The sequence below is a fragment of the Capricornis sumatraensis genome, chromosome 9, assembly GCF_032405125.1.
Source record: "Capricornis sumatraensis isolate serow.1 chromosome 9, serow.2, whole genome shotgun sequence".
Taxonomy (NCBI): domain Eukaryota; kingdom Metazoa; phylum Chordata; class Mammalia; order Artiodactyla; family Bovidae; genus Capricornis; species Capricornis sumatraensis.
The window spans coordinates 107,463,010-107,480,747 of record NC_091077.1 but is presented as its reverse complement, the minus strand read 5'-3'; the positions used below and the strand labels follow the sequence as shown (position 1 = coordinate 107,480,747).

The following is a 17,738-nucleotide window of genomic DNA, read 5'->3' as shown; positions in this document are numbered from 1 at the left end:
TTGCCATTTTGGTCAGAAACGATTGTCAGTGTGACTTGAGGCTTATCAAGTTGTCAAGACTTGTCTTGAGCTAGGCTCTAACGTGGAGACTGCCCCGTGTGCACCCAGGAAGAGTGTGCCCTGCTGCTTGCTCTGTGGAGCGTTCTGCGTCTGCCTGTTGGGTCCGTGTCACCTAGAGCAGAGCCCAAGTCCAGGGTTTCCTGTTTGTTTCCTGTCTGGGTAGTGTGTGTGCTGCTGAAAGTGAGTTACTGAACTCCCCTGATACTACCTTAGTGCTGTCTAGTCTCACTTGAGGTCTGTCTTACTTGCTCACTGTGCTGAGGCCTGATCTCACTTGAGGCCTGATCTCACTTGAGGTCTGGTTTACTTGCTCACTGTGCTGAGGCCTAATCTCACTTGAGGTCTGGTTTACTTGCTCACTGTGCTGAGGCCTAATCTCACTTGAGGTCTGGTTTACTTGCTCACTGTGCTGAGGCCTAATCTCACTTGAGGTCTGGTTTACTTGCTCACTGTGCTGAGGCCTAATCTCACTTGAGGTCTGGTTTACTTGCTCACTGTGCTGAGGCCTAATCTCACTTGAGGTCTGGTTTACTTGCTCACTGTGCTGAGGCCTAATCTCACTTGAGGTCTGGTTTACTTGCTCACTGTGCTGAGGCCTAATCTTACTTCAGGTCTGGTTTACTTGCTCACTATGCTGAGGTCTGGTCTCACTTGAGGTCTGGTCTTACTTGCTCACTGTGCTGAGGCCTGGTCTCACTTGGGGTCTGTCTCACTTGCTCACTGTGCTGAGGCTCTCCTCCTCATTGCTGCCTAGCCTCACTTGAGGTCTGGTCTCACTCGCTCCCTGTGCCGAGGCCTCTGCTATTCGGTCCCTATCTTTTATGGTTGTCACACCCTCTTGATGAGTTGATTCTTCATATAATAGTCGTCTTTGCCTCTTACTACAGTTTTTGGCTTAAAGTTTCTTTTATCTAAAGCAATAGAGCTGCCCCTGCTCTTTGACTTCTCTTGAATAGAGTGTCTTTTTCCATCCCTTCACTTTGAGCCTGTGTGTTTCCTGAAAGCTGGAGTCAGTCTCTTACAGGTACGCATGGTTAGTCGAGTCGGCTTCTCTTTCTCCTTTTGCCGCTGTGTGCCTTGGTAAGAGGCATGCAGAGAGTGGTATGTAGAGTGGTGGGGAGAACGGTGAGAAGCTACTAATTCTCTCTCACCCACTATTTTCTGGCTGTTTTGTAGGTCCCTTGTTCCTTTCTCTCTCTCCTGTTGTCTTCTTTGTGACTTGAGTCCATTATCTTTTGTGTAGATAATGTAGATGTATTATCTACACAGAAATCTAATGCAGATATTTGCTTAATGATTTCTGTGAGCTTTACATAAGACATCTTAATAGCTTATTTTTGCTGGTAACAACTTCAGTTGCATGCAAAAACCTCTGCCCTTTTATTCCCCCTTAAGGTTTTGATGTCCCAGCTTCTCTTCGTATATTGAGTATTCTTCAGCAAGTTATTGTAGCGTACTCATTTTTGATACTCTTACCCTTTAACCTTAATACTAAGTAAAATGGTTAATGTACTGCCATATTACAGTATCAGAGTACTCTGAATTTGACCATATACTTAGCTTTTCTAACCAGTTTGTTCATCCGTTCATCAGTATATATTTGGTTTATTTCTACCTTTTAGATCTTGTGAGTATAGGTCCTGTCTGCAGTCGTAATTTAATTGTAGTCAAAAGGGCTAACAAGCCACAAGAGGAGGAGGCTGAGTCCTGCTGGATGGTCCTATGATCTGCTGTCTTCCTGTCTTTCTTAGAAGAGTGACTTTTTCCAGACATTTGAGTCCTTAAATAAAGTTCACAGCCCGGATAGCTGGGAGTTCGGGCACATCTCAGTGAGGTCACAGGTTTAGTCCGAGGGCATCACAGAGGAGTGAGGCGCACGGGTGTCATGTCCCTCGGTGCGTGCAGTTAGGTGTATGCTGTGCTGTATTAAGTGTGCGGCAGCCGCGTGTCTGAAGAAGTGTGTGCGCCTGAATGTGAGAGTGCTTCACTGCTGGAAACACTGGCCGTCATCTTAGCCCTCAGTGAGTCACAGCGACGGTGAAGTTCACTGATCCCAGATCATCAGAACAAAGATAATAATAGAAAGTCTGAAATGGGAGGATTGCTGAAATGGGACGCAGAGGCATGAAATGAGAAATGCTGTTGGAAAAAGGGGCACTGATAGATTTGTCTGAGGCAGGGCTGCCAGAAATCTTTGGTTTGTAAAAAGTGCTGTATCTGCCAGGTGCAGTAAAACGAGCTGCGCCAGTGCTGGTGAGCTGGTAACGTGGGTGCAAGGACTCTGTGCCAGGAGTAGACGCTGCCATTCAGGAGCACAGTATTTGCTTCCCTGCCTTGAACGTCTTGTAACCTTGGCCATATTTTACTTTCATGAGTTGAACCTGTCCAAAATATTACTTTCTTTCATGTGACTGATCTCACACAGAAACTCACAAGTTAGAAGAGGACCACTGTTGTGAAAATATAAGTATGGTAGTCAAATAAATGGTTATTGAGACAAAATAGATTTTTGTTGTATTTGTAAGAAATAGGTAGGTTTGTTTGTTTTCCCCGTGTTTATGATATTTTTGGTTCAGTGTGGAACCAAAGCAAAAGAAACCAGCAGGAAGAGGGGTGATGTTGGATGTGAGTTTAGATGACACCTTTAAACATGGCTTTCATTGCTGCTTAAAAAGTGTATCTAACAGTGTTGTGACTGTCCATTTCCAGACTGCCCTGGCACACTTAGAGTCTCTTGCAGTGGATGTGGAAGTGGCCAATCCACCAGCCAGTAAGGAGAGCATTGATGGTCTTCCAGAGACCCTTGTTCTTGAAGATCACACTGGTAAGAGCAAAGATTATCTCGAATAAACGTGTCAGATGGCACGTTGCGTATTCAAGTATGTTAACCAGGGCACATAGAAGACAAGAATACTGTCAGACATTTTCATTAGATTCTCTGTGAAACTCAGCTCTGACGAACTTACCTAATGGGATGTTCAAGTTCATCAGGTAGCAGGTTGGGCAGATACTCTCCAGTCAGCCTTTCTACAAAAGCAGTGTTTGTTAAATTCCGAATTATCGTGCATTAAGCAGAAATGCATTGCCAATTGATCAAATCCTGGTTCTTTCATCTTCTGTAGTTAGCATTTATGAGTTAGTGTGTTGGATTTCAACTTTATTAAAACGGAACTTTGTGGGATTGATGAGTCGCACCATCTGTCTTCAGCTGTCGGTCAGGAGCAGTGCTGCCCAATCTGCTGCAGTGAGTATATTAAGGACGACATAGCGACGGAGCTGCCCTGCCACCACTTCTTTCACAAGCCTTGCGTCTCGATTTGGCTACAAAAGGTGAGCTGCGGGTTTACTTGTTTAGAATTAATATTTTAATCATTTCTTCTACAAGTTAATCATGATAGTAGTGTTTAAGCCTGTTAGCTATGTACTCAAAATGTTTTTTAATTTAGTGTTTAAAATTGGTTACCTTTTAAAGATTACAGATTAACGGTAATATCAAGCTATTTTACCTTACTGAAGTGTGAGTCGCTCAGTCGTATTCATCTCTCTGTGACCTCATGGACTGTAGCCTGCCAGGCTCCTCTGTCCATAGGATTTCCCAGGCACGAACACTGGAGTGGGTTGCCATTTCCTTCTCCAGGGGATCTTCTTACCCAGGGATTGAACCTGGTTCTCCTGCACTGCAGGCAGATTCTTTACTGTCTGAACCGTCAGGGAATCTCTTTAACTTACTAACATTTTCTAAAAAACAATGAGAGAAAATGATGTTAGGATAAAACTAGTTAGATCTTTGATTGTATTTCTGAAATCGGATGTTTTCAAAAATATCTTAAGCCGGGAAGTCTTTGGGGCTACTCAAGAGTACTGTAACATTGTACAGATATTCTGCTAACATGAGACGGTATCTCTAAAAAGGAGGATAAACAAGGTCTTCCTGTGTCGCACAGGCAGCTATAGTCAATATCCTGTGAGGAACCGTAATGGAAAGTAATATGGGAAAGAACACACGGATTCGCCATATAGTAGAAATTAACACAGCATTCTGAATCAACTGTGCTTCAATAAAATATTTAAAATGTAAAGTAAAAATGTGTTTGATAAATATTTAATAACCTACCAAGTACCTCTGGTGCGATTTTTATATACTGTTTTTTAATGTTCACCCAATAATTTTTAAGTATATTTGAATTACTTAAAAAAGTATTCTTTAAATCTCAGTGAACTCTGTTCTCCCATAAAGGATATTTACATGCAGTTCAGCAGAAGCTTTCCCAGCTTGGTTGCTTCTGGATACGGCGCTCTGTCTCCTCCATGACCGCTTCCTCTGATCGCCTCTCTCTCACATCCACCCTCTCCGTCCTCCCTTTTCTTCCCTTTCTTTGGCTTTGGTCTTGGTCCCCTTCTGCTGCCACTTCATCTCTGTCAAAATTAGAGTTAATATCTCTCAGATCCAGTGCAGAGGTGTTCATTATTCCTTTATAATACCCAGAGTTTCTGCCTAGGCTTTCCAGGCCTTCTGGGACCTGGTCTGTCCTTCAGATTTACTCCTCGGTACCTTTGCTCATGCCTAGCCTGGTGTGAGCATCTCCTCACTGTAAACAGAGAGGTTCTGGGGAGGTCCGGCTTGCGTTCCGCCTTTTCTGTTCTCGGCATCCCTTCCGATAAACACCCGCAATAGTGTCAGAGCCGCAAGGAGGGCCTCGTGTGGTCTCTGCTGCTGCGTGTCCCTCCTGGGTGGTGCACGCGCGCTTCCCCGCTTCATCCTGGCAGCTCGGGGACATGTTGGTGTCCTCACTCTCGTCTCCAGGTAGCTGTCACTCCCGCAAGGCTCCGCGGCCGGAGTGCTCGGCGGAGACTGGGCTCCTCTGTGTGGCTCTCAGATGTTGCTCTTCGGCTCCATCTCCGTGACAGGTGCACAGTGCCTGTTTGCTGAATTAAGTTCTTGAGTTGTACATATTACTTATGTTGTACAGTCTTGAATTGTGAATGATTTTGCCTTAACCCAAGGTCGTAGTTTCTTTATTCTCTTTCCTGTCAGGAAGCAGCATAGTGTGAAGCCTTTCCTCTGGGGAGAAGGTTCCCAAGATTCGTATCTTTGTCACCTTCAAAAGCATGATTTCTTCAACCTGTTTTCTATCGGGGAGATCGCTGGGAGAAAGATTTGTGAGGGGATTATCTATTGCCAGGTGGCAATCTCTGTAATCTGCCGTTGGTCCTAAAACCATGCACTCCCAGTCTAGCTGCTTTCCCTGGTCCACCTTCCCTCATTGATTTGTTTTATTATTCAGAAGGCACCTAACTCTTAACTTTCTGAAAACGAAGTATATGGCTTATAAAGAAGGGCTGCAGTCCATCTGCTCTGACGTATCTGTACCACACTAGAGTGAGGTTTTACTATATATGTGGAAGATCCTAGGGGGCTGATTTGATGTAATAAATACGTGAATTGAGTGGGTCCCTGGTTTCTCTTAATACATACACCATAGATGCATAATAATTCACTTTAGAGGAGGACGTGCCCTGCGACTCTAGCTCACCCTTGTGGCGCCAGTGCTAAGTGGAGAGGAGAGTAGATGCTCAGTGAGTACTCACTAAAGGAAGATGAGTGACCTGTAACACACAGAACTGATGGGGAGACGTTGGTCCCCTCAGGGAAGTCGAGAGTCTGACTGGGATGAGGGGAAAGTGCCTCAGAATTCTGCTTCTCTGTATTCGTGGATTGGCATTCGTTTTTACATTATGAGACTTTTTTAGGATAATGCTACTGTTCTGATACTTCATAGCAATTCAGACCTTTCCGTTTGTTGGCTGCGAACTTGCTTTTTCTCTCCCTCCATTTTTCTCTCTCCAGTCCGGGACCTGCCCCGTGTGCCGCCGTCACTTCCCACCTGCTGTGATGGAAACGCCCGCTGCTGCTTCCTCTGAGCCTGATCGTGACACCCCCCCTGCAAGTGACAGTGCTGCAGAAGCCCCCTAAACCTTCCCACTTGGATGAGATCAGTCTATCAAAGTAAATCTGCAGATTCCTTCTAAATCTGATGTGCAAATAATTATATATAAATATATTAAAAATGCTATATATAGTCTATGCCATAGTTTAGAAAGAGAATATTAACCTTTCTAAACTTAAGTTTAGGTTTGCAGAAAGTGCTAAACGTTTTCAAGCTGAATGTTGACGTAGTGCATCCGTTTTCTTTAGTTTAACATGTTATTAATTGTAAAGTCAAGCTTATCAGTTCATTCTCTCCAGAAGAAATAATCATCTATGTGGCACACATTGTTGATTTTGTCTGGAGTACTGCCACTAAGTGATTATAATTAAGCTTTCCTATTTGCATCAAATGTGAAGATTGTGATTACAACAGTAGTAAAATTTGGTTTCGTTGGAAATAAAAAGGAATTATAAAGCATGCTTTTTCTTTGGTCCCTTTGCTTCATCAAAACCTCTTGGTTCATAATACTGAGTGGTTTTGTAAGAAGGTGTCTCTTCTTTCAAATTAAGGCTTTTTAGAATGCCAGCCAGAACTTCCAGCTAGAGCATCGCAAAGTGCTTCTATCCTAACTGTGGTCTCTTCGCAATGGTCAGGTAGGAAATTAGTCATTGTATCTGAACTGGTGGACGTGTGTAAAGTTAGTAAAGAAAAGTAAGCAATCTCCTGGGCTCAGTGCTTGGTGCAGTGAGACGAATTAGATGCCTTGTGAGATCCTTTCTGTTTGTCTAAAGTTATACTTGAAAGTCCAGAACACTCACGGCACATTCTGTGATAAATACTGGATATAGTTAAAGGGAGTTTTCACTCTGTAATATTTTGGAAAGTCTGAAAAAGAAAGCATGAAGTGTTTTAAAACACTCATTCTGTTGTATCCCAAAGGAAAATCTGAATCCTTAGAAAAACTAGGAAGTTAATTGTACTATCTTGTATAAAGCATCAAATTGATGGAGTACAGGACAGATCTGACCACAGCTTTCTTACAACATAGCTAACCCTTCCTCTGTTATGGTTTATTGTTTTAAAGTGTTGCTGGACAGAGATTATTCATAGTACATTATCAGCCTTTGTTTCTCTGCACCAATATATTTTGGTGAAACTGTTCACCCAGAGTTAAAATGGTGTCAAATGAAGCTGCAGATGAAAAACGAATAGACTGTGTGATTCCCTCGTACCTGTGTGGACAGAACTGAGCAGGTAACACAGCTCTGGTGTTGATTTCCTTTCTATAGAAGGAAAGATGCTGACCTCAGATTCATCCTCTGAAAGAGACCTGTTCACAAGCTTTTACACAAGAGAGGAAATCAGCTTTCCTCACATTTTTTTTTTTAGTGGGAAACCTGACCACAGAGTCATCTCTGTAATTATGAAACCAAACTAAGACTGCACAGCTCTCTGTTTAGGTCATCCCACCCGGTAGGCAAGTCTATGTCAACATGGACATGAAATTTAACTTAGAGATGCTTTAGGTGCCAAGACCAGAAAAGGATGATGGGTCTTAGAATGCCACATTTGAGCAAGTAAAATAGTAAAGCACGTGGTGAGTGTACATCCATCAAAGTAGTACATTGATAATTTAGTTTGGACACTAAAACAGGAGTGTTTATATGGCTTCCCAAATGCAGAGTTTATGTTTTATTTGTGTAATTTCTCTGAGTATTTATATTCCATCTCTTTTCTCCATTCTTAAATGAATTTTCACTGTTGGCACATTTGAGGCTTAAATATAAGGAACATAAAACTTGCATTCTAATTTTTGCATATATTGTAAATGTGTCTGGTATTTACAGCAAAGTACTGTGTATCCTTTTATGGGTAAAACAAAGCTGAACGTTGCATGCCTGCACTGTGGTGGCTTTGTAGTTTAGAGGTCCTGTGGGGCATCTGTGACTTCGGAAATGCTCACATTCAGGCCTTAACGTTGCATTAGGTAGCATGTTTTCCTTCTGATGTATATAAGCACTGTTGTATAAACTAATCTTTGCTTGTTTTCTACTCCATGGTCTTTCCATACCATATTTCATTGATAATCAGTTAGTGTCAAGGGGTCAAATCAGATTAAAGTTAATTCTCATGTGTATATTGTGGAAATTTGTGGTTAGTGTGATTTTTGTTGTTGTTATTTGTTTCCTTTAAGTAATAATGATCAGTTGTGACACTTACTGGTTAAAATGACATTGTTACAGGTTTTCTCTGTAATAAGCCACACATTATATTTAGGCAGTATAATGGGACCTTGGTTTTCTTCTAGATAGCAGCTGTCAGAAAGAAAATATTTCTTCTTTGCCTATTAAGATTTAGCTATTATCTGCCAGTTGTTAAGAGTTGGTTCCAGATTCAACCAGCAGTGTTGAGAGCTGAGCTTAAGAGAGCTGTTGTACTTTTTGCTTTCCATCTGTTTCTGCCCTTTGTTCTTGGCTCCCTACTGTCTATAAACAGCTGCTGTGAAGGAGAAAAGTTCAATAAGAGTTAGCTTAAAAATTCTGTAAAAAATAAAATTGAGGTTTTAGAATTGTCATTGTAACAAGCTGATACAATCTGAGGCTGACAAGGCAACTAAATTTTGAAAAAGTAAAGAATATATGATGGTAAATTAGAAGTGTTAATACTACTTAAAATATTGTTTCTCTTATTTCTCTATTATATGTTAAGTAACTTGACCTAATAATTTTATTTTTTTTAAAGTTTTCTTCTTTCTTGTAATATGAATGCTGATATTTAAAGGTAAATCTATGTGGTTTTCTTTTGTGTTTCTTGTTTATCTCTAAGCTAACTAAGTCTTTAAGATTATTTGTGATCTGGATTTATATATAAGCTGTTAAATATATGTGAACTGTTAAAATGGAATGCAAGCTTTTCAAAAGCCCAGGTCTAAATGTAATGATTGGTTTATTGTTCTACAACCCCAGACCATCATTTTTTGTGTAAATCATAAACAATAAACAGGATATACTCAGTGGTCATTTCTAATATTTAATTGTGTAGTCATATCACTTCTATAACGTAACCTCCTCGAGGATTTAGTGTTAATAGCAAAGAACACAGGTCTTAACAGGAAGTCTGGAGTAGGCTCCTGAGCAAATGATTTTATAGTCCTTCCACTGTGATCCAAGAAGGAAGAGGCTAAAAGAGAACTCGGCTGTACAGAAGTGGTTGGTGGCCTTGCAGAGGGTGAGCCACTCAGCGCCCCTGCAAGGGCTGGATTTCATTATCACGGGAGTGTCGCCCGCACGCTCCTACAGATAGCACGTGTGAAGCTAGGCAGAAAGGTCTTATTCCTTCTACGTGGCCACCTCTTCGTATCTCCCCTCAGGCTTCATACTTTTCTCAGATCTTGGATGATACCTATTCTGGACCAGCTGGCATTGACTGTTTCAGTCTCTCACGTATAATGCGTAGCTTAGAACTAAACACAGTTCTGCAGTCTGACTAAAGCAGGATCCAGAAGCATTATTGCCATCATCAAGGTGAATCTCATATGACCATTAGAACTAGTATATGTTGACATTATTATTATCATGACCGTCATTTTTAGGCACATGTATCACATTATTGTCTTTTGCTAAACCTCAAGGTATTGCTGGTAAGCCAGGCTGGTTCCTAATAATTACTTACACAATTTGCCATTAACCTAATTGAAGGACTACGTTCATCCTTACTAAAATTAAGTTGTAAAGGTCTGTATGAACTCTTGATTCTTCTCCCAGCCTGTGTCAGTCCCAGTTTTGATGAAGTATGTCTCTGGTGTTTAGAGGCTTTCTCCAGGTTACTGATAAATACTGAACAAAACAGGATGAAATACAGGCCCTCTTCAGAATGCCACTGTGGACAGCGCTCTAGATTACCTTGACCCACCAATCAGTGCTTTGGGTACAGTTGTTGAAGCAACTACTAGTCACTTAGATGCTTACGTTTCCTAAAAGGACACTGTAAGAATAAGAAGTATTGTCCTGTTTGGTTGACAAGCACTATGGAAGTAGCCTAATCTTGCTAGTATATTAAATCAAGAAAGCAAGTGAAGTTAACCTGGAAATGTTTCACTCTTAGTGAAAGCATGCTACCTCCTTTCTAACTGCTCACATTGCCATCTGTTAACCTTCTCTCTAGAAATTTGGTAAATGACCAATGTCAACCTAACTTTTTTTAATTTTTGGAATCTACCATTTTTCTTCAAAAATTAATGATACTTGAATTAACGTGACCTTAACAAGTCACTTAATCACTCTGCTTCTGTTTTCTCTATAAAGTAAGGACTCTGAATTAAAGGTTCAGTACTGCTTGTTTGTGCATGGGTAAAAGTGTGAAAAAAAATGTTCTTTGTTGATGTGCAGAGTGAGGGGGAAATACAGTTGCTTTCTATCATTGTTTGATGTTAGCACTGCCTTTTAGGATTGATGAACGTTTTAGCTAAAAACCTTAAAAGCATCTTAATCACTTCTTAGGAGCCCAAAGAGTTTGACATGGAAACTTTATTAAATCAAAAGAAAGAAAATTAATGTCAGTTTTACTAAAAGGCTACATGCCTAGATCTGGGGTCACAAAGAGTTGGACATGACTGAGCGGCTGAACTGAACTGTACATGCCTAGATATGGCAATTTATTCCATTTTCTTTTTAATTTATAATCATATGCAGTTCTTTAGTGAATATTAGAGGGAGGAGGTCTAATGCAGGGAAAACACTGCATTTCAGACCTTCACTGTCAGAGACATTCAGTAAGCCACCATGGTTCCTTTTCCTTTGATAATAAAACAGCAATTCTTCAGATTAATTGAGAAAAGTGCATTTTTACATTCTAAGAATAGTTCCAATTTACGAGGTATTAAATATTAGACATAGTTTTAGGCTGTCTGTTTTAGCTAATCTTCATAATGAGTCTGCAGAGTAGTTTATGCTGTCACAACTTTTACAAATGAAAAAATTGAGTCCTGGTTCTGAAGCAGAAACCCCAGGGTTCTGGGTGGTCCATGCCACCTTTCTGGGTAGGAACAGTGTGATTGGTGTGAGTATTTAACCAGGTTGTTTGAAATGATGTCTGAGTTTTTAAAATGGGAAAGGAAGCCTGTTTAAAATTCTGAAAAATACTTTGTTAGTTTTTCCTTTGCATATTACGTTACTAAATTGTTACAGAGAGACGTTTTTGCCTTAAGTAATGTATTGCTGACCAAAGTTCTAATGTCCTAGTTAGTGAAGTTTCTTAGCCACCATTAAAATCTATGAGAACTTCTCCCTTTGCCTAATTTGGAGGAATCCTTAAGTTATTCTGTGGAGGCTGTCTCTAGCCTGAGAGGTAAGTAGCATCTTCTTGTCTCTTCAGCCAGTGAGACCTCACTGGTGCAGACATATGCGTATAAGTGACAAGCCCTGCTCTTTCCAGGCCATTGGAGTCCTTGCATCAGAAGCCTTGGGCATTTGCCTCCACACTTGCAGTCAGTAGGAACAGACATATGACCCAGGGTTTCCTTTTGATTTTAGTCCTTAAGTGATATTTTAAATTCTTTCCAGGCATTTAAATCTGTGCCCTAGTTCTCCTATTTCATTCCCATTTTCTTGTTAAAAGACCTCAGATGTTACAGCTATTATAAGGGGCCTCCCTCCATACCATTGTGCTGATTGGCCTTTGGCTTCCACAGATACCTCTTCTTGGTCTGGACCAAGGAGCCTTCATTCCTGGTATTGCAGTACCTTCGGTTTGGAGCCACGAAAGAATGTCAGAGTTTTCATTTTAGTTTAAATTCACGTTTCAGGCAGATGAGGATAGAAATGGGGAGCTTACAAAATCAGCCTTGTCTGGAAAGCAAGCGCTAGCCTAGATTGGATGATGAATTACAAGTGAACTGTGATTATGGCCCACATCTACTTGAGTAAATAGCATCTGAAAGAAGACGTTTAAGTTTTTTAGTAAAAATTGCTTGCCTTATAAAAATAATATATTAGACATAGCCTGGCAACCTCCCTGAATCTGTGGAAACAATTTCATCAAATCCAACAAATGAACTCTGTACCTTGACCTGCTGTCTAATAATGCTTACCAGGTGCTGCCTCTAGCACTACTGTGAACAAGATCGCCAGCCTCCCTGGCCGCCTCAAGTGTCTTGTATTGAGGAGACTCGACCACGTATTTTCCCCAAAGCAGCCAAATGCTCCATATGGGAAGGGGTTCTTCTTGGCCTGGGGTGTGCCTGGCTTTTCCGTGATTATCCAAGTGAGAAACAACCAAAGCAGGGAGAAAGACCAACACGTGCTGAGCCCTGCAAGGTGACCAGCTTCCAGCAGCTCCTTTCATTCCCCAATGACTTGTAGCTCTGTTACTGTGTTTATAAGTTGAAGATCTAGGAGGTTACATGCCCTGTGGCCTCCGGAAGGTCCTGATGCCTCCCAATCCAGGAAGCTGGCAAGAACTTTTCTGCAGAGAGAGGGCTGGCTGCAACAGAAGCAGAGGTGGCTGTCCCGCCTCCCCCCACGCTGCGCTGCATTGCCTTCTACTCGCTGCGCTCGGGGCGCTTACACACAGGCGTCCAGTTTGCTTCTCCCCAGAAAATGGAACAGAAAGCCAGCAATTCTCAGTCACCGGCTTCCTGCTGGCTGAGTAACCTCTGGTACAAGATACTGTGTGAGTTTTGGTCACGATGCTGCAGGACCAAAACTTGTTAGATGTAGACCTAACTCCCCAAAGTCATCGAAAGGTTACGCAGAGGCAGAGGGTCACGTGGCTGGTGAGGAAGCTCCTCAGTGCCTTGTGCTGCTTCCTGCACAGGTCAGCGAGTTAACACTCACGGTGAGCGTGAAGGAAGTAAACTTGAGCTGATGTAAGGGGGGTATTAAAGTCCCTTAGACTCTGAATAGACTAACCTGCCTGTTCAATAGCCTAACCTAGCATTCAGAGAAAGAAAACTACTCAAGTTAGTAATTATCGTTATTAATAACCACAGAGAATAAGCCCAAAGAGGCTAAGGAGAGGATCCTAAACATATTAAACCGAATTATAGTCTCCTACCTAAAATGGTAGGAGGAGTGAAATCACGTTTAGAATCGAACCCCATTCCTGCCAGAGACGCTCAGAGGGCTCAAACACACCTTGTGCACCCACAGAGACTGTGACAGAACTGTCTCTGGGCGTCTCCTGAGGACATGCGGGTCAGCAGTGGCCTGCCGCAGGGCCAGGGGCTCTGGGTGCAGCAGACCAGGGTCTGGCATAAGCCCTCTTGGAGGAGGTCACCATTAACCCCACCATGGAGCCGCCAGAACTTCCCCAGGACTGGGGAAGCATACTCTAGGAGGGCACAAACAAAACCTGGTGTGCAGCAGGACCCAGGAGAAAGGAGCAGTGACCCCCACAAGAGACTGACTGAGACTTGCCCATGCGTGTCCAGGAGCCTCTGGCAGAGACGTGGGTGGTGGTGGCCTGCTGCACAGCTGGGGGCACTCGGGATCTTTTGCCATAATCTTCATTACCTCCACCATAGTTTGGCCTCAGGTCAAACAAGAGGGAGGGAACACAGCCCCGCCCACCAACAGAATATTGGATTAAGATTTACTGAGCATGGCCTGCCTCCAAGGCCAGGGAGGAGTTACCCCCCTTCTGAGGTCAGAGGCAGCCAGGAGGAGCCACCTCGCCCTGAGGCCAGGGGGTGGCCCTGAGGAGCAACCTAAGGAGCAGTGGCTGCCCAGGCATAGGAGGGCCTAGAGGAGATAACCCACACTGAAGGTCAGGAACAGCGGAGGTAAGGAGATAACCCTCGTCCAAGGTAAGGAGCAGTGGCTGTGCTTTGCAGTGGCTGTGCTCCAGTGCTTTGCTGGAGCAGCCGTGAAGAGATACCCCATGCCCAATGTAAGAGAAACCCAAGTAAGATGGTAGGTGTTGCAAGAGGGCATCAGAGGGCAGACACACTGAAACCATATTCACGGAAAACTAGTCAATCTAATCACTCTAGGACCACAGCCTTGTCTAACTCAATGAAACCAAGCGATGCCCGTGGGGCAACCCAAGATGGGCGGGTTGTGGTGGAGAGGTCTGACGGAATGTGATCCACTGGAGAAGGGAATGGCAAACCACTTCAGTATTCTTGCCTTGAAAACGCCATGAACAGTATGAAAAGGCAAAATGATAGGATACTGAAAGAGGAACTCCCCAGGTCAGTAGGCGCCCAATATGCTACTGGAGCTCAGTGGAGAAATAATTCCAGAAAGAATGAAGGGATGGAGCCAAAGCAAAAACAACACCCAGCTGTGGATGTGACTGGTGATAGAAGCAAGGTCCGATGCTGTAAAGAGCAATATTGCATAGGAACCTGGAATGTCAGGTCCATGAATCAAGGCAAATTGGAAGTGATCAAACAGGAGATGGCAAGGGTGAACGTCGACATTCTAGGAATCAGCAAACTAAAATGGACTGGAATGGGTGAATTTAACTCAGATGACCATTATATCTACTACTGCGGACAGGAATCTCTCAGAAGAAATGGAGTAGCCATCATGGTCAACGAAAGAGTCTGAAATGCAGTACTTGGATGCAATCTCAAACGTGACAGAATGATCTCTGTTCTTTTCCAAGGAAAACCATTCAATATCACTGTAATCCAAGTCTATGCCCCAACTAGTAACGCTGAAGAAGCTGAAGTTGAACAGTTCTATGAAGACCTACAAGACCTTTTAGAACTAACACCCAAAAAACATGTCGTTTTCATTATAGGGGATTGGAATGCAAAAGTAGGAAGTCAAGAAACACCTGGAGTAACAGGCAAATTTGGCCTTGGAATACGGAATGAAGCAGGGCAAAGACTAATAGAGTTTTGCCAAGAAAATGCACTGGTCATAGCAAATACCCTCTTCCAACAACACAAGAGGAGACTCTACACATGGACATCACCAGATGGTCAACACCAAAATCAGATTGATTATATTCTTTGCAGCCAAATATGGAGAAGCTCTCTACAGTCAACAAAAACAAGACCAGGGGCTGACTGTGGCTCAGATCATGAACTCCTCATTACCAAATTCAGACTGAAATTGAAGAAAGCAGGGAAAACCACTAGACCATTCAGGTATGTCCTAAATCAAATCCCTTATGATTCTACAGTGGAAGTGAGAAATAGATTTAAGGGCCTAGATATGATAGATAGAGTGCCTGATGAACTATGGAATGAGGTTTGTGACATTGTACAGGAGACAGGGATCAAGACCATCCCAATGGAAAAGAAATGCAAAAAAGCAAAATGGCTGTCTGGGGAAGCATTACAAATAGCTGTGAAAAGAAGAGAAGTGAAAAGCAAAGGAGAAAAGGAAAGATATAAGCACCTGAATGCAGAATTCCAAAGAATAGCAAGAAGAGATAAGAAAGCCTTCTTCAGCGATCAGTGCAAAGAAATAGAGGCAAACAACAGAATGGGAAAGACTAGAGATCTCTTCAAGAAAATTAGATACCAAGGGAACAGTTCATGCAAAGATGGGCTCGACAAATGACAGAAATGGTATGGACCTAACAGAAGCAGAAGATATTAAGAAGAGGTGGCCAGAATACACAGAAGAACTGTACAAAAAAGATCTTCATGACCTGCATAATCACGATGGTGTGATCACTCATCTAGAGCCAGATATCCTGGAATGTGAAGTCAAGTGAGCCTTAGAAAGCGTCACTACGAACAAAGCTAGTGGAGGTGATGGAATTCCAGTTGAGCTATTTCAAATCCTGAGAGATGATGCTGTGAAAGTGCTGCACTCAATATGCCAGCAAATTTGGAAAACTCAGCAGTGGCCACAGGACTGGAAACGGTCAGTTTTCATTCCAATCCCAAAGAAAGGCAATGCAAAAGAATGCTCAAACTGCCACACAATTGCACTCATCTCACATGCTAGTAAAGTAATGCTCAAAATTCTCCAAGCCAGACTTCAGCAATACGTGAACCGTGAACTTCCTAATGTTCAAGCTGGTTTTAGAAAAGGCAGAGGAACCAGAGATCAAATTGCCAACATCTGCTGTGTCATGGAAAATGCAAGAGAGTTCCAGAAAAACATCTATTTCTGCTTTATTGACTATGCCAAAGCCTTTGACTGTGTGGATCACAATAAACTGGAAAATTCTGAAAGAGATGGGAATACCAGACCACCTAACCTGCCTCTTGAGAAATCTGTATGCAGGCCAGGAAGCAACAGTTAGAACTGGACATGGAACAACAGACTGGTTTCAAATAGGAAAAGAAGTGTGTCAGGGCTGTATATTGTTACCCTGCTTATTTAACTTCTCTGCAGAGTACATCATGATAAACGCTGGACTGGAAGAAACACAAGCTGGAATCAAGATTGCCATGAGAAATATCAATCACCTCAGATATGCAGATGACACTACCTTTATGGCAGAAAGTGAAGAGGAACTTAAAAGCCTCTTGATGAAAGTGAAAGAGGAGAGCGAAAAAGTTGGCTTAAAGCTCAACATTCAGAAAACTAAGATCATGGCATCTGGTCCCATCACTTCATGGGAAATAGATGGGGAAACAGTGGAAACAGTGTCAGACTTTATTTTGGGGGGCTCCAAAATCACTGCAGATGGTGATTGCAGCCATGAAATTAAAAGACGCTTACTCCTTGGAAGAAAAGTTATGACCAACCTAGATAGTAAATTCAAAAGCAGAGACATTACTTTGCCGACTAAGGTCCGTCTAGTCAAGGCTATGGTTTTTCCAGTGGTCATGTATGGATGTGAGAGGTGGGCTGTGAAGAAGGCTGAGCACCGAAGAATTGATGCTTTTGAACTGTGGTGTTGGAGAAGACTCTTGAGAGTCCCTTGGACTGCAAGGAGATCCAACCAGTCCATTCTGAAGGAGATCAGCCCTGGGATTTCTTTGGAAGGAATGGTGCTAAAGCTGAAGCTCCAGTACTTTGGCCACCTCATGGGAAGAGTTGACTCATTGGAAAAGACTTTCATGCTGGGAGGTATAGGGGGCAGGAGGAGAAGGGGACGACCCAGGATGAGATGGCTGGATGGCAACACTGACTCGATGGATGCAGGTCTGAGTGAACTCCGGGAGTTGGTGATGGACAGGGAGGCCTGGCGTGCTGTGATCCATGGAGTCGCAGAGTCGGACACAACTGAGCAACTGAACTGAACTGAACTGAGTGAGCATGGCCCGGAACAAGACCCTGTTACCCCCTCAGTCTCTCCCATCAGGAAGCTTCCATAAGCCTCTTGTCCTTCTCCATCACAGGGCAGATGGACTGACAACCACAATCATAGAAAACTAAGGAAACTGATCACATGAACCACAGCCTGTCTAACTCAATGAAACTATGAGCCATGCCACATGGGGCCACCCGAGACGGACGGGTCATGCTGGAGATCTCTGACAAAATGTCCACTGGAGAAGGGAAAGACAACCACTTCAGTATTCTTGCCTTGAGAACCCCATGAACAGTATGAAAAGGCAAAAAGATAGGATACTGAAAGATAAACTCTCCAGGTCAGTAGGTGCCCAATACGCTACTGGACATCAGTGGAGAAATAACTCCAGAAACAATGAAGAGAAGGAGCCAAAGCAAAAACAACACCCAGTTGTGGATGTGACTGGTGATGGAAGCAAGGTCCGATGCTGTAAAGAGCAATATTGCATAGGAACCTGGAATGTCAGGTCCATGAATCAAGGCAAATTGGAAGTGGTCAAACAGGAGATGGCAAGAGTGAACGTCAATATTCTAGGAA

The 17,738-nt window shown here is 42.9% G+C and overlaps 1 protein-coding gene across 2 annotated transcripts in view; it reads left to right on the top strand.

Annotated features, from left to right (window-relative positions):
* Window positions 1–8,990, top strand: part of PJA2 (praja ring finger ubiquitin ligase 2) — a 79,048-nt gene extending 70,058 nt beyond the window's left edge. For both annotated transcript variants that reach the window (XM_068979709.1, XM_068979710.1), the window contains 3 exons: window positions 2,770–2,884; window positions 3,269–3,390; window positions 5,909–8,990. In XM_068979709.1, the coding sequence (XP_068835810.1) occupies window positions 2,770–2,884; window positions 3,269–3,390; window positions 5,909–6,034 (363 nt within the window). In that variant the 3' untranslated portion in view covers window positions 6,035–8,990. The remainder of the gene's footprint in view (window positions 1–2,769; window positions 2,885–3,268; window positions 3,391–5,908) is intronic.
* Window positions 8,991–17,738: the final 8,748 nt, after the last annotated feature.